This window comes from Quercus lobata, chromosome 11 (genome assembly GCF_001633185.2).
Source record: "Quercus lobata isolate SW786 chromosome 11, ValleyOak3.0 Primary Assembly, whole genome shotgun sequence".
Taxonomy (NCBI): Eukaryota; Viridiplantae; Streptophyta; class Magnoliopsida; order Fagales; family Fagaceae; genus Quercus; species Quercus lobata.
The window spans coordinates 42,311,494-42,334,473 of NC_044914.1; the positions used below are offsets into that span (position 1 = coordinate 42,311,494).

The 22,980-nt window shown below is 36.4% G+C and overlaps 2 protein-coding genes across 3 annotated transcripts; one reads left to right on the forward strand and one right to left on the reverse strand.

Moving 5' to 3' along the window:
- Positions 1-1,497: 1,497 nt before the first annotated feature.
- Positions 1,498-18,234, reverse strand: LOC115968207 (phospholipase A-2-activating protein). Of its 2 annotated transcripts, none has more exons than XM_031087522.1 (23): positions 18,053-18,234; positions 17,511-17,833; positions 15,974-16,077; positions 15,751-15,819; positions 12,938-12,998; positions 12,121-12,260; positions 11,331-11,520; positions 10,894-10,955; positions 10,303-10,391; positions 9,430-9,502; positions 9,256-9,315; positions 8,686-8,832; positions 8,546-8,584; positions 8,350-8,387; positions 7,416-7,502; positions 7,102-7,267; positions 6,010-6,087; positions 5,592-5,728; positions 4,873-4,949; positions 4,170-4,239; positions 3,971-4,036; positions 2,967-3,117; positions 1,498-1,949 (listed from the first exon to the last, which is right to left on the reverse strand). In XM_031087522.1, the coding sequence occupies exons 1-22, from the start codon at positions 18,110-18,112 to the stop codon at positions 2,983-2,985; spliced, it is 2,271 nt and encodes a 756-aa protein (XP_030943382.1). In that variant the 5' UTR covers positions 18,113-18,234; the 3' UTR covers positions 1,498-1,949; positions 2,967-2,982. The 2 variants fall into 2 exon arrangements, with proteins under 2 accessions (XP_030943382.1, XP_030943381.1); XM_031087521.1 differs by having other exon boundaries at positions 8,350-8,390.
- A 437-nt stretch (positions 18,235-18,671) lies between these two features.
- On the forward strand, positions 18,672-19,508 carry LOC115966921. Its single transcript, XM_031086049.1, has one exon. It carries the CDS (start codon positions 18,672-18,674, stop codon positions 19,506-19,508), a length of 837 nt encoding a protein of 278 aa, XP_030941909.1.
- Positions 19,509-22,980: the final 3,472 nt, after the last annotated feature.

A 22,980-nucleotide genomic window follows, 5' to 3' on the forward strand; every position in this document is an offset into this window, starting at 1 on the left:
CTTTTTTCTTAAAAAATTACCAATGTACTGAGCAAGTTGGTGGTAGTGTCGAACTATAAAGCCCGTGTGGACATTTTATACTGCTTCATTCACTAAACTAACTTGCATAAACTATGCAAAATAATCTGCTAATCTATTTTTAATGAAGCAAATTCAATGCAGCAAGCAAAACAGTAAGTAAACACATTTAAGCTAGTGAAAATAGCCAAATACCACATTTTGGCAAAATTTGTGGCAAACTAGCACTGTTTCGAAAATATTTAGCAATCTACCACTTTTTTAGTACTCAAATTTCACAAAATCGAGTTCTAAATAATATTCGAGTTTCGTAAACTCAAGTTCCTAGGTGAGTCGCCAGTGTAACATTGCTAACCTGGAATACAAAGGCAATATGGTACTCGATATTATAAAAAGTGAGTACCTCTTTATAGTACTCGAGCATCACAAAGTCGAATACCTTGTTTTTCTTTTTTTTCCTACTTTTTGTTTCGTACAAAAATTTTGTGAACTAAGTACCTACAAAGTTTTTCTATGCTCTATTGTGTTAAGTGTAAAAAGAAACTGCAGATTTTTAGGCTTTTAGGTTCAATTCTGCACAAGTTACCAATATGTGGATTTGGGTGAATAGGAAAGGTCAAATAAACTAGGCTTGAGGCCTAACAAGTTCTCAAATATCATATGTGGTGTTGTCCTCGTCTCAAAAGAAAATTAATGGCAGCAGGTGGCAAAAAAAAGAAAAAGAAAAAAAAAGGGGGGGGGGGGGGTGAAAGAAAAGAAAAGAAGACCGTATAGAAGAAGATAAGTCTAAGATGGATCTTCAGGAAATTCTACAACAATGCCAGCCTTAAACCTTGTTAGGAAGTCAAATGCAAAATGGCCCCTAAGCCTAGTCTATTTGACCTTTCCTATTCACCCAAATCCACATTGGTAACTTGCGCAGAACTGAACCCAAAAGCCTAAAAATTTGTAGCTTCTTTTTACACTTAACGCAATAGAGCATAGAAAAAATATGTAGATACTTAGTTCACAAAAGTTTTGTACGAAGAAAAAAAAAAAAAAGTACTCAACTTTGTGAAGCTTGAGTACTATAAAGAGGTACTCAATTTTCATAATATCGAGTACCATATTGCCTTTTTAGTTACACAAATTCCACCAGGTCAGCAATGCCACACTGACGACTCCCCTAGGAACTCGAGTTTACGAAACTCGAGTACTATTTAGAACTCAATTTTGTGAAATTCAGGTACTAAAAAAGTAGAAGATTGTTAAATATTTCTGAAACAATGCTACTTTGCCACAAATTTTGCCAGAACGTGATATTTGGCTATTTTCACCTGTTTAAGCTTATATAACCGTGCTGAAAGACAGGTTACTCTATGGTGGTCGTAATCCTTTCGTGCTTAAATTTTAACCTACTAAAGGAAACATCAACTTTCCTACTACCCGTTACATCTTCCCTATGATTACATCTACAAAGAGAGCGCAACCACACATACATAAAGAACAGGCCATAGATATCCAGAAATGCCGGCCATTCAGCTACATTTTTTTTAATGGCAATTCAGCTACATTATCTATTTGAAAAACGTTCCATCAATGGTCAACAAATATGGTACAACTGGGGCCCCGGAACACAAGAAAAAACAATTGCTGCACCATTTGGCACCATAAAGAAATTCCTTGGGCCCAACACAAATTGTTAACTAAATTTTGACTTTCAAGTCTTTTTTTCTTTTTTCTTTTTTTTTACTAGCCCAAGAAAAAAAATATCCCTGTATCTTCATCGATCGAAGGATCCTTTTTGGCATGTTAGTATTCCACGTATGCACCCAGTAGACAGAGGCCCGGTTCTTCACTGTGATTTCTGTGAACTCTAAGGTCCAATCAACCTTCCAGAATGTTCATCTTCTATTTTAGATTCACTTCAAGCTGTCATTATTTATTCCAACCTGAGGAAAGAGGAAAATTAAGAATCATCAACATATACTAAACTCAACATAATAGGCTTTTAAGTTAAATCCCAAATTAGTTGGGGTTGGCCTCAAGAATTCCTCTCCGCCATTTTGATCTATATACGACCATCTTATTCATTCAATCATAGGCATATAGACCATGTATGACTCTGCGTACATATAGAGAGTAGTGTTATCGTAGGAAGCTTCCAACAAAATCCCCCAGAAATAGTTAAACAACTTAAGGCTCTAAGTTTCTTCCATCCCCATTCTATTATTGTACATTAAGTTGTTAAACAGAATGGCTTGCCAACACAGGGTGGGGGTGTATTGCATCTTATCATGTTCAGCTGACACTTTGATCAGTTGATGCAATTGATAATACATGTCTGCGTATGACAAAATCACAAAAAGCTAGAGACCATCATAAATTGCTAAGCATCACACTATTAGAGAAGATGAAATACAAGAAACCACATGGTGGAAGCTACCTAATAGATACCCATATGGGTAGAACTCACCCTTGAAAACCAGCTTGCAAGGGAAGGGTGCCCAAGAACTACACATGGTTAAGCTTACACTTAATCAATGTGGGACACTAGGATCATAACACTATCCAATGGAACTGTGTGTGTTCAGCATTTTTTGTGTGCTTGTATATCACACACATGCACATTAATGCATCTCCCAGTCAACTTACATGTGATATGCATTTCAATTTTTTTTTTAACACTAAAATAAAATTTTCATTTATAAAAAGAAAATGGGGCGAGGCCCAAGTACACTGGGAGTACACTACACCTATAGGACACTTAACAAAAATTTATATTAAAAAATAAAAGATAAAAGATAAAATAAACATGTCAACAAAGATTAAAAATAAATAAATTAAAAAAAGAAAAAAAAATTATAGGTAATAAGACTTTTATTGAAAGAACTGAACATCATGCTCACGATGAACACTCTGAACAAGCAACAAAGATACAAAATATCCAGAGAAAATTGTTTAGTTACCAGGGACTTGAGAGATTCAACTCTGTTTAGTTAACAGTTCAATGTCAGCCCCAACTTCAGCAATTTTGGTGTCTTTAGAGGCCTTTGCTGCTTTGGCAATGTCCTCAACATCAAGGTCCAAGGCAATTTTTCTCACAAGACCATCAAGCATCTGTATTATGAAACACAGCAATTAAATTACTAATTAATCCCATTGGCCAGTTCAAAGGTAAATTATTATACAAACACATATTTGATACCAAAAATTTATTTCACTGCAGTAAGTCTATGCTTCAGTTAAGTTTGTTGAGTCTTTCTCACTAAATTCCAAACCCTTACCCAGTTCGTGCTTAACATCATATCCAGCTTAATGAACCCATGACACCATATACAATATTATATTTTGCTTTACATTTCCTCTTGCATGCATACGAAACTTTGCTCAGGGCAATGGGTTTTTGTGTTTCCAAAAAAGGGCGTTATATTACCCAGATCTCACTACATATTAGTGTGCAACACTGAGCATCCTTGTTTCAAGCATGACACCAATATTTCACCAACAAATATGAGATGAAGAAAAGAGAAAAATAAATAAATAAAAAATCTTGGCCCACTCCTTCAGTGATTACATTTTATCTAACATAATGGTTAGGCTTGGACAGAAGATTTTTATAAAGCAGTGAGTGACCATCGATGGCCTATTTTTGTTAATTTTTTCACAATTGTTTTAGCATTCACAAAAAGAATTATGAAATGCCAGCACAAAACTTTGGTTTCAATGTACAGCTCAAGCTTCACTCAAAATTACAAGTTTGACCATTTTCAAGTGAGAAATATCAAATCATTTTCCCTCTGGACCAATCAATTCATATATAAAAAATATCTGTATTCCAAAAATGAAAGTATTCTGTTAAAAGTCTAAAAATTATATGGCCAAATCTCCAGTGAATTGACCTACTATTCAGCATAAACATAAACAGATCAATCAACAGATACGAGTGAACAAGACCAAAATAAAAAGATACCAGTGATCCAATGGCAACTAAAACACGGAATTTCGAATCAACTTCTAGATTTTCCTCTTCCACAATCTGTTAAAAGAAAAAAAAAAGTACTATGATGCATGAATACAAAGATTGACATTTCTTGAGAACTTCAAGAAACAATGTAATCCATCTAAAACAAAAGGCTAAGCATTTGGCTGGTAATGTAATCAAAACATACCACAAGAGCTGCTGAAAGAACTTGAGATTGACCTTCTTGATCCTTCTTTTCAATTAAAAGCACAGCATAACTGTCAAGCTCACCAGAGAACTAAATGTTAGGCAACTTGACTAACAAGGTAGTTTAAAAATATATGCCTAACTTCTAAAATATATGCCTAACTTCTACCTTCCTTTACTCTTTGAATGACTATAATACTACAATATGCATAAAAAAGACCACCTATGCCACTCGAACCAATAGGTCAAAAATGATTTGTGACAAAGGTGTTAAATGATCTACTCTATCAAAGGTGAGGGCTGTCCCACGTGGAGAAAAAATCCTCTCCTTTTACTCATGATCACACCTGCTTGACCCAATCATGACGTGAAAGGATGGGACCTTTTCAAAGTCAGACCAAGCTGGTTGAACAGAAAGAGAATCTGTAAATGATAGTGCAGTTTGTTTCCATAATTTTTGTAAGCGGATGGAAAAACACATAAATTCTCTCAATATTGAAAACTGGACTAACAAGATAATAAGTGGTTGTAGTGAAAAGTACAACGATAAGGAGATGACAATAAATTAACTGTGAAAACATAAATTCCAGGAATCACAAAACAAATTCTAAAGAGCCTTTGACCAACTCCACTTTTCACTGTTGCTCAAGAATCCACTAAAAGAAACACTATGCTGGCAAATTTACAGTAAAACAATTACTTACTTGAGTATTAAAGTGGAGTAAGACAACTGCAAATTCTTATTTGGAGATGAATAACAACTTGAAAACGCATCAAGAATCTGCAAAATCAGTTAAATAAATAAATACGAGAAGCAATTGAATATACGAACCGAAAACATGCTCAGTGTGACTAGCTGTGCAGTTATTGCCTTAACAATCATCCAAGTAAAAGGCCTGAAAAAAGGGAAATGTTTTCTCTAACTGACTTATCAAGTACCCATTACATTTCTACCCAACAAGAGATGTGTAACAAAATACTCCGGGGATTTTTTAAACTAAGCAAGTATATCTCTTTTTTTATAATAATAATAATGAAATTATCAAAGAAAAAATATTTGGAACATCAATATACAAGCTAGTATTCTTCTAGAAACAAGAAGGCTTAGTGAAGAAAAGGTCAAAGCCAGTTATAAAACATGAGATTTCCAATGTAATCCTGAGAAAGGTTCCAAGGGAACAATAAATTAGCACATAAAGTATAAAAAGCACAGGTAAAAACTATATAATGTAGAGCACATTAAGTGCTTGTCAGCAACAATGTTAATACCATATATCCATACCATATCTAATAGACACAGACACCAACACCCACCCACTGCACATAGAGAGCACACAGTGCTCAAAACCACATTCAAACTAAGGCCATTGCTTCGCACACATTATCAAACTCAGAAAATAACATTGAAGAAGCAAGTGCCAACCTCACTACGATGCTTTTGTAACCAGTTGTAGAAACATGAATTTTTGAATAGATTAGTTACAGCACGGATACTCGTTAAAAGGTTTGCAGGAATAGCTGGGTTTGTTGTGACTTTCTTGATTATTTCCGATAGTACACCTGTGTTGAGCACACAAGGTCAACAGTCAAGATAGAATTTGGTAAAAAACTATCCATAAAGAAAGAAGCATGCTCATAACAAAAGCTTTGCCTGTAAGCCTCAACAACCAGTTCATTTAAGAATTCAGGATTATAACTCTTTTAATATATATATATATATATATATATATATATAATTTGAGGATATTTCCTCATATGATGTAAGTAAATAGGAAATTAAAAATGATCAGATATATTTTCAGAAATAAAAAATATTTAGGTCTCATCTTTAACTTCAATACCATTTTCAGCTTCAACATGCTTGAGAAGTACGGTCGCCCCATCTGGGTGCAGGACAGTCATCCTCAAAATATCAATAACTGCAAATTGACAGTATAACATTAACCAAGTGAGCGAAACTATTTTCCTGGAACCGTAATGTTACTCATTTTTTTTAAAAGAAAAAAAGCATGATACTGTAAAATCACACTCCAATACAATCCAAGAATAAGTGAAAATCAAAGCATTCAGAATTTACATAAACAGCATATTCATTTATCAATAAAACTAAATAGTACCTACAGTTAGTGTGCCACAATTGCATGCGAGTACAGAACTCAGTATAGCATTGATGCAAGGAGCACAACCAAAGTTATTTTGAAATTTAGTATTCAGATTTTCATTTGTCTAAAGGGATTGGATTATTTCAAATTTTTCATTTTTTTTTATTTTGGATTCAGATAGGGATAAGATTTCAGATTATTTTTTAGTTGAGAGTTTTATGGGATGTAAACTTTTGTAATCCTAGAAGCACTATAAAAATGATAAAGGTGGTATTTTTTATATTATTGAATAAAATTTTCTTAGTGAGAAATTTCTTTATCTGCTTGTTGGTGATTCCAAGCAACCCCAAGGATGTGAAGCCTAAGGATTTCAAGCTGCTATAGGTGGTGAAGCCTAGACTGTCCTGCATCAAGCATAGAGCTCTGTAATATACAAATAAGTTTTGGCCCCAAGGGGACCTCTTTAATTCTTATACAAAAGTAAATTCCATGGCACTTCAAAGCTTAAATCTCATAAAATTGAAAAGATCTTTTTATTGATAAGTAACAGATGTTCTAAGAACAAAACAGGAATACCCATATACATCAGATAATTCAGGCATCAAATAATTCATTAAGAGAAATGTCGTCTCTGGGAGACATTAAGATATATTGGGAAAAGACTAAAACAGATCTAAGAAAACCTTTATTGGTAGGTAAATAAGAACCAGGGAACAGCCATTAATATCATTTAGAAAGCTCCTTACTAAGTTTTAAATTACAAATATGATACTAATGGGAATCTAGAATCCTATAATTTATGCAGAAGCCTGAGAATTTTGGCATGCTAACCTGGAAATATCATTGTCAGAGGCCATGAATTTAGCAATTTCAGTAACAAAGCTATATCAACATCTGCTAATTTGCTACTATGATAGTGTGACGTGTCCTTCAGAACTTTAATAATGGCACCAAGTCTGGAAAACTCAAGCTCTGTCAAAGATAAATTTTTATTTTCCTACAACAGATTGTCAATAAATCCAAGTTAATCAGGAGTTTACTTCGTGGTAGAGTAGAAATTAATCAGGAGCTCAGTCAAAGATAAGTTCTCCTTTTCCTGACAAAGTAGAATTTACTTTGTGATTTATCCTTCAAGATGAACATACCGAGTCAGAGAGTAGAGCATTGTTAAACTCTGTAATCTTTTTGAGGATCCCATCAAACTGTGCCACATCAAAAACAAGCACTCCTTTCTGGAAACAAAATGATAGACAAAGAATGACAAGTAAATGACAGGGTGAAAAGAGACACCAAAGTACTTGAGAGATGTAAAGAAGGAGCATGCATCTTTTAAAGTCACCCAATTGACGAACCCAACCAGCAATATATCAGATACACAAACAACGACCCCTATAGAGATATAGTCCTGGAATACAGAAATAGAATATCAAAATACACAGCCCAAAATGCTCAAGGGGGTAAAACTCGCCTCAAAACAGCCATAGAGCCCAATTACATGACATATCTACCAAACAACGAACAGCGAAAAAAATGTGTGAAAAAATGAAAACACAATCAGCACAGTGAGAAACTTCTATAGACAACCAAAAAAAAAAAAACCCCTCATAATTCCCTCGTACAACTGAGGATCAATACCAAAGAGAAAAGTTTCATAAAATACCAGAGGGTATAAATACAAGCATAACATTCTAACAGAAATACAATAAAAAGAGTAATGAACATATAATTATTTAAGAGGAAAATAAAAACCTAGAAGTAATTAAAAAATCAGTCTACAACTCTAAGTGAAGAGGTGTCAATCCCAACCATAATGGAGTAGAGCCATAATAGTCAAGTAGGGAAGCCAAAGAGCCTCTTTGGGCTGGAGGATTACAGAAAACAGGTCTAAAAAATTACATTGCATTCACTAGGCAATATTTCATGTGAAACAAATAAAATATAATACATGAGCTTTTACAATCACTCAATATATACTTTTTTACTAGTTCCCTAAGAATGGACATGCAATTCCTGGAAATGCATTTTAAACCCCTTGACTGATATATCCAAACCTATTAACACTACACTGTAACAGCATACCTTAGGAATGTGCTTGAAAGTGGGTTTTGCTGAAACAGCTGTTAAATAAACAAGAATATGAAAAAAAACATTAGAGCCATAGTCTAATATTGGAGGTTGTGAAGTAAGTCAGGCATTCAATACATATTAGCATATGCAAGAGAAAGTACTATACAGTAACAGCAATTTTTAATTTTTAACTAATAAAAATACATACCAGACATACTGGAAGTTGCTCCAGGTATATAAGCACTAGCTGAAATGAAAAACAGAAAACATTAGACAAGCAAAAAGGAAGTGACTACATCAATTATCTCAGATGTTCATGTCATAGTTACATAAAAATATTGTACTTACAGCCAGTATAGGGATCACGAAATGATGAATCCAGGGTGAAGTCCTTTTGTCCAGAATTTTGGAGTATAAACTCTACAATTTGTTGTCGATAGGAAAGAGGTAGATTCTCCTTGAGAAGCCATTTGTCAGCAGTAGCATAAGAATTTTCTGAAAATATCAAATTTTATGTCATTGTTTTTTGAATTAACAATTACATTCATGATTCAATAGATGTCAATGATGTAGTAAGTTAAACAAACAACAATTAAGGCCTAATATCATCAAGGGAGATGAGTGCCTTCATTTATTTGATACTAGAGTAAGACATGAACATCATACTGAGTAGAAAGAGAATACTGAGAGAAATTGGGACCACAAAATTACAATTATAATGCAACAAGGTGGAAAGCCAGTGAACTCTTCTAGCTCAAGTGCCGTGCCCTTGTAAAACTAAACTAAGGTGGAGGGTGAAGTCATGGTTCAAGACCCATCAGGTGTGTGTGTGTGTGTATAAGGTGGAAAGGAAAATGAAGAGCAACAGATATTGCAATTATAATCAACCATAGGAAAACAGGACCAAGAAAAAAATACCTGATCGATTGTAGGGCAACTTACGAGTAGGCTCCCCATCTCCAATATCAACATCAAATACTGAGTAACAACAGAATAAAAGACTGAATCGTTACTTATTACCAAAAAAAAAATTAAATGAAATAGACAAATGGTCAACCATATTAAAGTTGTCAAAGAACATAAGATTCTGACCATAGTCATATTCAATCCCATCAAGAACAGGACGCCTCAGGTTATCATCCGGTCCATCAACAACTTCACCAATCTTTAAAAAATATATATAAAAAAAAAAATAATAAGACTAATTAAAAAAAAAAATCAAATATTAGAGAGAGAGAGAGAGAACTAAAGTGCAAACAAAAACCGCAAATGTAAAGGTACTCGGAAAACAAACTAAATGCACTGAAATATAAAATTAAATGCATAAATCTTTAATGGTCCAGCTCAAAACTCATTCCAAATGTCAATTTAAACATGTGTTAAAAGAGGGGAATTCAACATAAATAAGTAGAATAGGAATATGGACAATATTAAAGCCATTTGCATGAAAGTGCAAGACGCCTCACTCAACAAGTATAAGTCAAGACTACTAGATAGAGCACATTTTTAGAATCCCGCAATCTGAGAGATTGCATTAAAAAGACTCCCCATAAACTTCACCACCATCCATAAAATTAAGTAAATCGGTGATGAAAATACAAACACCATAACGAAGTCAGAGATAGGGGGGGAAATTTCGGTGAAGAGGGACATAGGCAGTGGCTGTAAATATCACACAGCAAACTGGACCTGTAACCTTTCTATCCACTTCTTAGTTTTTTATTCACAATTGAGGGGAAAAAAAAAATTTCCTGTCACAGTCATCTGCTATACAAGAGATTAAAATTTTTAAGAAAAATGACCAAACTTGCAGAGCATAGGATTCTAAGAAACACCACAAAAAAGAAAGGAAGAAAAGGAAAAGAGTACATCAAGCGCCAGAGAGGCAACCACTTAATGTTGCATTGCAAATAAAACCATAAATCTAACTGTTGATATAGTTGTTAGAATGGAATTGTAAATTACCTTATCCCACTTCTGTTCCCTCAAGTTCCAAGCATATGCCACACCATTGTCCCCCTCTCTGACGACTTTTGTCTGCCCATCACTCGTCCCTGATATGGAAGAAAAGAAAATACAATTCATATTAAGCAGCATACAACAGCAATCAGGTGCAACATATCAATCCTGTTTGAACATCCGAACACTGATTTTTTTAATACATATGGAGAAAAAGGAGTCAACATGGCAACCTGGCAATATTCATGGAAGCTCATTTTCTTCTTATTCTGTACATTAAATATATTTCAGAAACTCTGAAAAGAAAAAGGTGAAGGCAAAGCCCAGTCACATGCAAACTACACAAGGAATAAATGTTTCCTATTCTTTACTGACAGCATTTTATTTTTGGCTGAAGAAAATCAGACTTTGAATTAAACAATATGACTCACACTGAAAACGTATTTGAAAAGGAGAAATCTCTGATACAACAATTATAATACAAGAAAACTTGTCATCCACAACTTGAAATGGATAATAACTGAGAAACTGAACTGAAAGATATTTAGTAAATTTAACTAAGATACCATTCAGCTAAATGTACAATTAGAATCACACCTGGAACCTGTAAAGCCTCCAGCCCTGGTAAATCATCCAGTTTTAATCCTCCAACCCTCTTCCTAACAATAACAAGTCCCAACATGAAAATAAGTCAAAGTTGACAAGTAATGTTGATCCAAATGGAAATTACAGGTGATAAATCATAAAATCCATCCAAAGAATTTCTGGAAATCAGAAATATATTCATAATTAGAAATAAGTCAAGAACTTCAGAATTCAAACAAAATTTAAGATAATCGTGTAATGAGATTTCAAGTGGGAAAAAGAAGTGAAGAGGTCCATTGTATAGTACTATTTTTAAAAGAAAGGCAAAAAGAAGGATGTCCCCAAGAACCTAATATATTGAGCCTAATTGGATGATTATCTAAATTGCATTGATTCCAAATTTGCAAAAAAAAAAAAAAACCCATTCAAGTCATCATGGATGATAATACCTGCTTCGCTTGTATTGAGAAAGTTGGGAAGCATATGACTCAAGTTCCAGTGAGTCAGCCAACCTATCCTGATGAACTGTCCAAATACGAATAACTCCATCTGAACATCCTGTCACGATATCGCCATTGTCCAAGAATTTGGCATCCCAAACGCAACCAGGATGCTCTATGGTCTGAACACAAACTCCATCTGAAACATGACATGATTACCAGGTAAACATTTCAATTTAAAGCAATATAGGACATATTACATAGCAAGAACCAAAATTTAACATACCCAAATATGAAGCTTTTGTTAATCCCTTGTCCATTAGACAAGAATGTTTACAATCCACAATAGAAGTCATCACATGACATCCATGTCTTTTTTTTTTTTTTTTATAGGTAGACATCCGTGTCTTTTTATGTTAAGAAATTCCATAACCGTAAAATGTATAAATGGGCATTTAATATTGAAAGTGAAGAAAATGAACAAAAATTACTGAAGTTTCCTCTTTTCTTTTCTTACATTTTTTTTGTTTTTTTTTGGGGGGGAGGGGGGATTGAATTTGAAATGTAAGAAATAGTATGGGTCAAAACAGCCAATCTGAAAAGGTTCTCCCAAAACTCTATAAACCTTATTGAGCATGGGGCCACCGATGATCAGTCTGTGGTTGACAAATGCACAAAATAAATCTGAGCCATGCAACAACACAGATCAATTACCACTTCAGCTTGAACAAGAATCAAATGTGAGAATCCAAGCACAAATAACTTCTCCGAAAAGAGGATGAAAACCAGAAATAACTACCTTTCCATATCTTTGCAGAACAATCTTCACTACCACTGACAATAAGTCCAGAGACATGTGAATCAACTGAATAGACAATGGAAGTATGACCAACCATCTCCATTAATACTTCACCACTTAATGCCCATAATCTTATGGAACTGTAGCAATGAAAACAAATTAAAAATTAGGGACACCTATTACACAAAACAAATGTGGGCAAGATTAATTTGAATATTCAAATGAGGAATTGAAAAAAAAAAAAATTAGGAGCAAAATTAAATAAGAACAAAAAATTTTAAAGTAAAAAATTAAATAAGAACAAAATTTCCAAGAGACAACAAAGAAGCTTGCACTATCAACAAATATCTGCAACCAGTTAAAACACCAAGTCTGACATCTAGTTCAATTGACCTGGAAGACCCTTTGCTAGCATTATGCTCTAAAAATCACAGAAGCAGGTAGGGGGTAATTCTATAATCACAGAACTACTATCCAGTCAAAGAACTCAACCTTTTTTTTGCAACATGTATGATCAATCATGAAAAGAAGAAAACAATGAAGTCTGTAATTTGAAAACTTCAAGACTTGGTGGGGACCATAATCAATGTCAAAACTGCTAGCTGTTTGTTTCCCTTGCCATCAAACTAAATCCAATATGTTGGTAATGTTTTGTTCTTAATTCTGAAAGTTACTGTTTGTTTTGACCGTATTACCTTTCACTTTAACCACTTATCCCTAAGGCATGCTCTTCATGCAAATGTACATTAAAAACAAAAATCCCAGATAGAACCGATCAAATCATTATAAACAGAAAAATTATTGCAGCAACAGCTACCTGTCATGTGATGCAGAAAGGATTCCCAGATCAGACATCACTGCCAAACCTCGAACAGTATCTGCAAATCCACAAAGTGCAGAAGCACATGCTTAAGATAACAAATTAATAACTGCCCTATTTTAATACTAAAATGTTGAGCAACAAAAGTATAAAAGTGCATTAACCAATGTCATCCTTTACATTTAAAACATACAACTAAACCTACAAAAGTACCCACTTGAAAAAAACTTCCTCAGATTTGCAATTCATGGGAGAAACCAAGTATTTTCAAATTTTAATAGTGATCCTTGTAGGTCAGCTAATGTTGTCTTATCAATTGTACCAAGCTTTTGGCTGTTATCATCACCACTAATAATATACATTGTGTCAAGCATACTACACATTTCTCCCATCACTCTCAACTCAAGCCAAACCATTATTACATTTATGCCCTAAGAAAAATCAATTACTCTGTCCATATCCAATTAAAATGCCTTGTTTTCCTTTTAGGGACATCCTATTAAAATGCGTGTTTACTTTCTAAAAAAGGAAATTATTGCCTCTCTAATTTCTTCCTTACCTTTTTTAAAAGGAAATAAACAATACAAAAACAAAAACAAACAAACAATATTATTCTTCAAGGGCAAAAGTAATGTACAGTTCTTACGGTGCAGTATATTAGGTTTCCCAATCAAATTCAAACACAAGGTTGCATTGAACAATGAAGTACAAACAGTGTTATTGTTTAAACAGTGTTACCATTTAAACAGTGTTATTGTTTCCAAGGACAATTAAATTCAATGCAACCCGTGTTTGAATTTGATTGGGAAATCTAACATAATGCACCTAAGGAATTGTATCTAAATTTTACATTTTATTAAAATTCCTACCACCTCAAATATAAAGTAAAGGAAATTTTAGAAAGTCTATTTTTACCTTTTTATTAATGATTGTGCCACTCAAAACAAGAGCGGGATGGAATGAGAATAATGACATACACCAATACCACATGTAGTCCAATTAACCCTAAGAACTATTTTAAGTACCTACAGCATGAGAGGAAGAAGAGGGAACAAGGTGAAGATATAAGGTGCATAGAGCCACTTTTTTTCTTAAAATAGTTCAATTAATCGGACTACAATGTAGTCCGATTAATCCACTCTAGACTAGAGAAGATCTCAAAATTTGAGGCTCTCACTTTTTTCATTTTTCTTTTCTTTTTTTTAAATAAGGTTCTCACACTTTTTTTTAAACAAATACTCACGTAATGAGTTTAGAACCCACAATCTCATTCTTCATTCTGTTCTTATAAGGAAAGGAGGTTCCTTTTGCGCTAGAGCTCATTGGCAAGACTCTCCCATTTTTTTAAAGAAAAAATATATATTATAAAGAAAAAAAAAAAAATTTTAAGGTAATGATTACCAGGAACAACAACAATCTCATCACACGATTCACAGAGTAAAAGCAACATCATGTCTACATTTTTTTTTATTTTTTGAAAAGAAAATACTAAATACTTTTTTTATAGGTAATAGAATCTTTATTGATAAGAAAAGAACAATGAGTTTATGATAGTAAACTCACTGCAAAAAAAACAGATACAAACAAATCAATGGGAAAAGCTAAGAAAATTAAGGAAATCAGACAAAGAGGAGCAATGCGTAAAACCCCAAATACGAGACCACTCAAACAAAGTCCTAGTTAGTAGAGACTTCAATAGGTCCACAGTTCTTTCAGTGTCCTCAAATGTTCGGGCAATGCTTTTCTTCCAAGTTAACCACATAAGACACACCGGTACCATATTCCAAACATTTGAAGAATGAATGCCCATCCAATTCCACCATGCAAAAAGGAGAGAGACTTTTGTCTTCGGCATCACCCACTGAACCCCACACAAGTAAAAGACTTAACTCCACAAGGTATGGACAAACTTGCAATGGAGTAATAAATGATCCACGATTTCCACATCACACCGACATAGGCAACACCAATTAACAAGAGGCAAGTTCTTCTTAACAAGGTTATCTATTGTGAGAATCCCACCACTAGCAGCTGTCCATAAGAAAAAAAGACACTCTTCTAGGAACCTTAACACTCCAAATGCATTGCCAAGGGAAAAAAACCGACAAAGCTTTCAATAATGATTTATAAAAAGAACACACATCAAAGACACCACTACAATTCAATTGCCAAACCATGGTATCATCAACCCCCCCCCCCCCGGGGGGTATTTTGGATGAGATATGCATACAGAAAGCATAAAACCTTGCCGTCTCCCAATCCTGAAACTCACAGGCAGTGTGCTGAGGGACCAACAAAAAGCCAAATCATAAAGCAAGTTACAACTATCAAGCAAATCAGCCAAAGAAATAAAAGTAAAAACACCCAAAGCATTAGTCCGCTTAGATAAAGTCCGGAAGAGCAACTTCAAATCAAGAATCAATCTCACTTCCGTCAAAAGTGCAAGCATTCCTTTCCCACCAAATACTCCACAGGAGACAAAGAGGGATCATCATGTCTAAATTTTTTAGCAATCAAACCATGTAAAGCACTAAACATATGAGGATTACCCATGTCAACAGTTTGATCAATTAAACCATGTAGATCAGAAGTCTTATTAAATGCTTCTTCTACTTCTAACTTATAGGAAGCTCAAAGAAAATACGTTTGATGATCACCAAACAGACATGTAAGAAGAAAATTTTACAGCATCGTTAGTTTGCAAAATCTACAATTATTTTCATTCCCACATGATTTCAACACATTGCAGATAAGGATATATATATATATATATATAAAGCACAATGAAGGCAAATAAATGGAAAAAATACCTGTATGCCCAACAAAAGTATGTGTACATTTGCTTCCTCTCCAAAGTTTTAAAGTTGTATCACTTGAACCTAAAATCGTGATAGCATAAAAATGAACCCCATAAGTTCATAGTGAAAGACATAGTTGGATCTATGCATTCCAATCTGATGTAACCAGTTCCAACTACCAACAAAATCTAAAACAATATCTAGCAGAACAGTCATCTACTGAATCATATTATACCTGTAACAAGCTCGCCTGAAGGCAGCTTTATGAGTGCTTGGATTGCTGCCTTATGAGCCTCCCAGGATTCTGAAGGTTGGCCATTTCTCCAACGTCTTAATGTGCTGTAGTAAAGGAGACAAATTAGATACTAACCGAAAATTATTGAGAAAATATGCATATACCTTTGTAAGCATAGATAATAATTCAAACCCAAAAAAGGGCAATACACAAACAATAAAAGTAACATTCAAACAGTATGCAAATTTTTTAAATACACATTTATTACAGGGGAAGGGGGGATTCGAACCCTAAATGTCTCCGTCGAAAATACCAAGAAATACCATTTGACCTAAAAGTCATTAGCAAAACAGTGTGGGAAATATAGGGGAAGAAAATTGTATATGGTTTAGGGTTTGCTAAGTAAACCCTAAACCCTAAACCCTAGCTTTTTTAAAGCTCACTTTTTCTAGATACAACTTTCTCAACCAACCCCATTATAAAAAAAAATTTAAAAAAAAAAAAAAAGTGAAAAATGAGCTATACGAAATGGGCACATAGTCCCCTTATCTTCATTTTTCTGTGCTTGGGTGTGCAATACAAACCAGATTTTGAAATGCGTAGACAGCTCCATAAATGGTCTAAAAGTTTGCTTTGACATGCTCTCCATTTGTTTTTTTTTTTTTTTGATAAGTAATAAGATATATTGAAAAAAAGGAACACCCAAGTGCACTGGAAGTGAACAAGGGAAAGGAAATCAAATACAAAAATTGCAAGTCTAGGAAAACAATAAAAGAAGGGAAAGATTTATTTTGCAAAGCAAACAACCAATCCCTTAAAGTTCTAAAAAAGAGAAGCTTGAGATCCGGAATAGATCTCTCAGAATCTTCAAAACATCTACTATTCCGCTCTCTCCATTTGTGTGAACAGCATACCTGTCTGCTCTCCTTTCCATTTTATTGCTTCTTTAATTTTTTCTTTTTTCTTTTGGATTTGGTTAGTCTATGCTAATGTAGTTGGGTTGTGCTTCCTCAGCACTTGTCTAACTAATTCCAAAATAGTAATAATAAAATATCAACACTAATGAGTAATATTATGTCAATACGTAAAGATTGAACCAACTCAACTTTTAAATAGAGTAAAAAAAATTCATTTCTGATTGTTAAGTTACACATACACAGAATGAATTTATATATATAGACACGATAAGATTTAAACATATGGTTTCCTCCCCATATTCCATATTGCTTGTCCTTATCATCAAGCCAAGACACCATCCTCATCCTCCACACAGTGAACTAAATGTAACCCACTACACACACTTGAGTTTTAAACCCACAACCTCGTCCCCCCCACCTTCTTGTGGAAGGAAGAAGCGCCACATTAGCAAAAACACATTGCCTATATACTAAGTAACAAAATTCATCGAAAAGATAACAAGCTCAAAACAACCTTGAAAACAACAATTCATCAACATAATGATATCAAACACAAACAACAATAACAGCACTTAACAACCATCAAAGATTCAGCTTTAAATTACACAAAAAACACTCACCAATCAACCGAAGCCGACACAATGTCCCCGCCGTCCAACGCCACGCTAGTCACCTGCAACTGGTGACCTTTCAAGGTCTGCACTTTCTCACCAGTCCTCAAGTCCCAAACCAGAACAAGCGTGTCCATGCCGCCGGACACGACACCGCCCTCCGGAAACTCCTCGTTCGGCGAAATCCACGCCAGCGGGCCCACGAAACTCGTGTGCCCTAGCAGAATCCTCGACGCCGCGTACTTTTGCCCCTCCAGAGACCACAACCGCACCGTCCGGTCCCTGGATGACGTGGCAATGCCGGCATTTCCACACACGCAGATTCCTCGAACCTAGAAACGAATTTTGAATAATTTTTCACTCAACACTATCAAATTCAAGCTCATAGCAATTGAAATTTGAAACTATCAGAGAAATCAATATCAGCGAGAATGATCAAAAAAATCAAAGTACTGGTTTTTTTTTTTTTTTTTGACAATAATTGAAATTTTTAGCAATATTTAAGAGTTAGAGAGAGAGAGAGAGAGAGAGAGAGAGATTAGGAATCTGACATCGTCTTCGTGGCCTCGGAGTTCAGAGCTCAATTTGTATTCGTTGAAATCGATCTCCATGTTCAAGTTCAGAGAGAGAGAGACCGTGAAGCTATGCTTTGCTTTTTTTTTTTGCTTTTTTTTTGGATAGTTTTTCTTTTCTTGCAGAGTGGGTTTTCCTTTCTTCGAATAGTAGCAAGGTGACTGGAAAACATGACTACTGGTAGTAGTATCAATCGTTGACTTTGGGCCTTGAGGCCTGCTTTGCTGCTTGAAATAGAGTTTTTGGGCCCAAATGTTTCATCTCATATTCTCAGTCCTATTCTTCTCCATTTTTTATAGCTCATAAAAATCATGTTTTTAAAAACCGTCCCAATTAGGGTTCAGTACCGATCCAACTAGTCAGTCCAGTTTGGTTCGGTTTTAAAAATTATACAAAAATTTGAATGTTAGTCATGGTTTTAAAAACGCACCGGCAGGTTTAATAAAAAATTGAACATTTTCGTGGTGCACTACTGCTTTTCTCTCTCCTCTAGGGTAGGAGCTTTTCTCTCTCGTTAGGGTACGAGTCTCTTTCTCCCTTAGGTTATCACTAAGGGTTTGACTTTCCTTTTGGGTGCTGTCTTAGTTAGTCCTGGATATGGCAGATGAAGTGATACACAGCTTGGAGGGTATGAAACTGACTACAGAAGAGGAGGAAGTTATACCTATCTCCGATGAGGGTAGGAAAGAAGAGATTGAGAGATGTGTCCTAAGTTTAATAGGTAAATTCCTCACTTGCAAACCCTTTAATAAAAGAGCTGCTCTAAGCACAATGAAAAGGGCGTGGGGATTGGAAAACAAAGTACAGGTTGTGGACGTTGGAGCAAATCTTTTTCAGTTCAAATTCCCGACTGAGTTTGATTTGGAAAGGGTTCTGAAGAATGGACCGTGGACTTTCGATAACCAAGCGCTATTACTAGTTCGATGGAGAGCTGGGATGACTGCTAGCAATGTCAAGTTTGAGTCTGCGTCTTTTTGGGTGCAAATCTGGGGAGCTCCGTTTGATATGGTGTCTCCAAAAGTAGCAGAGGAAATAGGGAGTCGGTTGGGAGTTGTCGAAGAAGTGGAGAAGAGGCTGAAACAGGATACTCCAGGCATGTTTATGAGAGTTAAGGTGGCGCTGCCTATATCAAAACCGCTCCGGAGAGGGGCGTTCGTTGCTGGATCAAATGGACAGAGGACATGGGTCTCGTTTAGGTACGAAAGGCTTGCTCTGTTCTGCCATCATTGTGGTTTGCTTGGTCACGACATCAAGCATTGCGCCCAACACTTCGCGACAACAAAGGGAGGTAGAGAAGCTCCTTGCCAGTATGGGGAATGGCTGAAGGCCTCAGGAAGTCGGGGTCGGTCTCCAAATCGGCGTGACCAAGTTCGTGAGGCAAATGACACAGGGAACGCTGAGAGGAGAACAATGCAGCAACATCAGAATGAGTAATCTGCGATGGTAAACGACGGCGGAAGGGATGAGTCAGTGATCACGGATGGAGATGACATGAGCTTTATTGAGGCTAACGTGAATCAGGGGTCTGGTCCGGAAGCTTCGCTGGCGTATCCCGTGAATCAGGCAGTGCAGAGTACGGACAAGGATGTGATGGAGAAGAACACGCTGGATGGTTTAGTTGGGCCAGACTTGGATGGGCTGAAAGCATCAGATGGGCTTATAGATGAAAGTGGGAAAAATAAGGATCAAGGAGTTGAGAAGCAACGAACATGGACCAGGCGAGCCCGCATGGATTATGGGCCTATGGAGAACTTAAAGGAGAATGCAAAGTTAACTCTGGGCAAAAGAACGAATACAACACAGCAGCTGGCGGGAAGTGATAGTCCAGAAGAGCAAACAGGTAAGAAACAAAAAACTGATTTTGCTCCACATTCAACTGAAGCGGCGGGGGTGTTGGAACACCTTTGCCGAGCAAAATGAGGCTTTTAAGTTGGAACTGCCAAGGGCTTGGGAACCCTTGGACAGTTCGAAACCTTCATGATTTGGTGAGGGATCAAGCTCCCACTGTCTGCTTTCTTATGGAAACCAGACTTGACAAAGAAGGGTTTATGCATCATTGTAGAGAGTTAGCTTATCCGAATAAATTGATAGTTAAAAAGCCTAATTCTGGTGGTGGGTTAGCATTAGTTTGGAAGGAAGAGACTAAGCTAGAGGTGATAAATTACACTGATAATCATATCCTAGCAAAAGTAGTGGAGGATAATGGCTTCCAATGATTTTTAACGGGGTTTTATGGTTGGCCGGAAGCAAATCAAAAATGTAAGTCATGGACACTTTTAAAACACATTTCTTCTTTTGTTGATGGTCCGTGGTGTTGTATTGGTGATTTTAACGCGTTTTTACACGCTTCTGAAAAACTTAGTTCCCACCCACCTTCGGTTAAACAAATGGAAGAGTTTGGGGCTGCCTTGGAAGAGTGTAATTTGTTTGATTTGGGTTTTTGTGGTTACAAATTCACTTGGAATAACAAAAGGCCTGGTACAGCAAATACTAGAGAAAGGCTTGATAGGGCAGCTGCAAACAAGGAGTGGCGTGATATGTTTCCGGCTAGCTGTGTGTCTCATATTTTTTCACATGCTTCAGATCATATGCCGCTAATTTTACAGACAGGAACGGATAGTAATTTCCATGGTAGAATAGCTAGAGGCTTTAAATTTGAAGAAAGGTGGCTTTTAGAGGAGGATTGTGGAATTGTGGTTGATGAAGCTTGGGCACAGATGGGTGAGGCCGGTTCTCCTATGGCCACTGTTAGTGCTAAAATTAATCACTGTGGGGCTGCTTTAGATGCGTGGGGGTCGTCGAGGACAAAGCCTGAGGTGGCGGAAATAAAAAGATTGAAAAAAGTGCTCGAAAGGCTTCATAATGGTGTTCAAAACGAAGAGACCAGGTCTGAGTTTTTGGCAGCCAGTAAACAGCTTGATGATCTTTTGCTTAAACAAGAGCTTTATTGGGCTCAACGGTCCCGGCTAGCTTGGTTGAAGTCGGGGGACAAAAACACAAAATTTTTTCACTCCAAGGCCTCGCAACGACGCCGTAGAAATTTCATACAGGGGATAAAAAATTCTGAGGGGGTGTGGGTTGACAGGATTGAGGATGTGGCTGGGGTGGCAGTCCAATATTTTGAAAATTTGTTTTCGGCGGGGGAAAGTCACAGAGTGGAGGAATGTCTTAATGCGGTCAATCACAGAATGTCGCCTAATATGCTAAATATTTTATCAGGAGATTTTTGTGCCGAGGAGGTGAAGACGGCGCTATTTCAGATGGGCCCGACTAAAGCTCCTGGACCGGACGGTATGAATGCTCTCTTCTATCAGAAGTTTTGGCATATTGTAGGCTATGATGTAACTAATGCTGTGTTAGACTTTCTGAACTCTAGTCTTATGATGCCTGAATTAAATTATACCCATATTGTTCTCATTCCTAAAGTAAAGAACCCAGAAAAAATGTCCGATTTTAGACCTATTAGTTTGTGCAATGTTATGTATAAAATAATCTCTAAAGTGTTGGCTAATAGATTAAAGTTGATTTTGCCTCAATTAATCTCTCCCTCTCAGAGCGCTTTTGTGCCGGGGCGTTTAATAACTGATAACGTTCTTGTGGCCTATGAAACTTTGCATGCTATGCATGGCCGGAAAAAGGGAAAGAAAGGGGCTATTGCTCTAAAATTGGATATTAGCAAGGCGTACGACAGGGTCGAATGGTCGTTTTTGGAGGGAATGTTGAACAAATTGGGTTTTCCAGAAGGGTGGATTAACCGGATCATGGGTTGTGTAACTACCCCGTCCTTTTCCGTCCGCCTCAACGGTAAGGCTTATGGTAATTTCAGACCTACTAGGGGACTCCGCCAAGGAGACCCGCTTTCCCCTTATTTATTTTTGATTTGTGCTGAGGCTTTTTCATCTCTGTTGACTAGGGAAGAGGTTGTGGGCCGGCTTCATGGAGTGCCCATTTGTCGGTCTGCTCCTTCTATTTCCCACTTGCTTTTTGCTGATGATTCTCTTGTGTTTTGTCAAGCTAAACAGGAGGAAGTACAAGTGGTCTTGGATGTTTTAAATTTGTATGCTGCGGCTTCCGGTCAATGTATAAACTTGGAAAAATCCTCAGTCTTTTTCAGCAGCAATACTTCAAAGGGGCATAGGGACTGGATAAAGAGTGTGTTGAAGGTGAAGGAAGTGGAAAAATTCGAATCCTATCTAGGCTTACCCACTTTGATTGGCCGGTCAAAATATCATGCTTTTGCTTTTCTGAAGGAGAGGGTGTGGAAGAAGATCCAAGGGTGGAAGGGGAAGTTACTATCCAAAGCGGGGAAGGAAATCCTAATAAAAGCGGTGGCCCAATCAATCCCTACATACACGATGGGAGTTTTTCTACTGCCAGTGAAACTCTGTAACGAATTGAACATGATGTGTGCTAGGTTCTGGTGGGGCCAAAGCGGGGATGAAAAAAAGATACACTGGAAGAGTTGGGAGTCTCTTGTCCAGTCAAAGAAGGAGGGAGGTTTGGGTTTCAAAGACATCCGGAGTTTCAATCTAGCCATGTTGGCAAAGCAAGGGTGGAGATTGTTGACCAACCATGACTCTCTTCTTTATCGATGTTTTAAATCAAAATACTTTCCCCGGTGCACCTTCTTGGAGGCGGCTGATCATCCTAACAGCTCCTTCGTTTGGAAAAGCTTAATAGCGGCGCAATCTATTTTGAGAAAGAGGTGTTGTTAGCGTGTTGGCTCGGGCTCTTCTATCCGGGTGTTAACTGATAAGTGGCTGCCTCACCATCCAACAAATAAAATCCTGGCTCCTCAAATTGAAGTAGAGGAAGATTGGTATGTGACGGAACTAATTGATTGGAATAACTTCCAATGGGACCACTCTATCATTGACAGGGCGTTTAGCAAATTTGATGCTGAAGC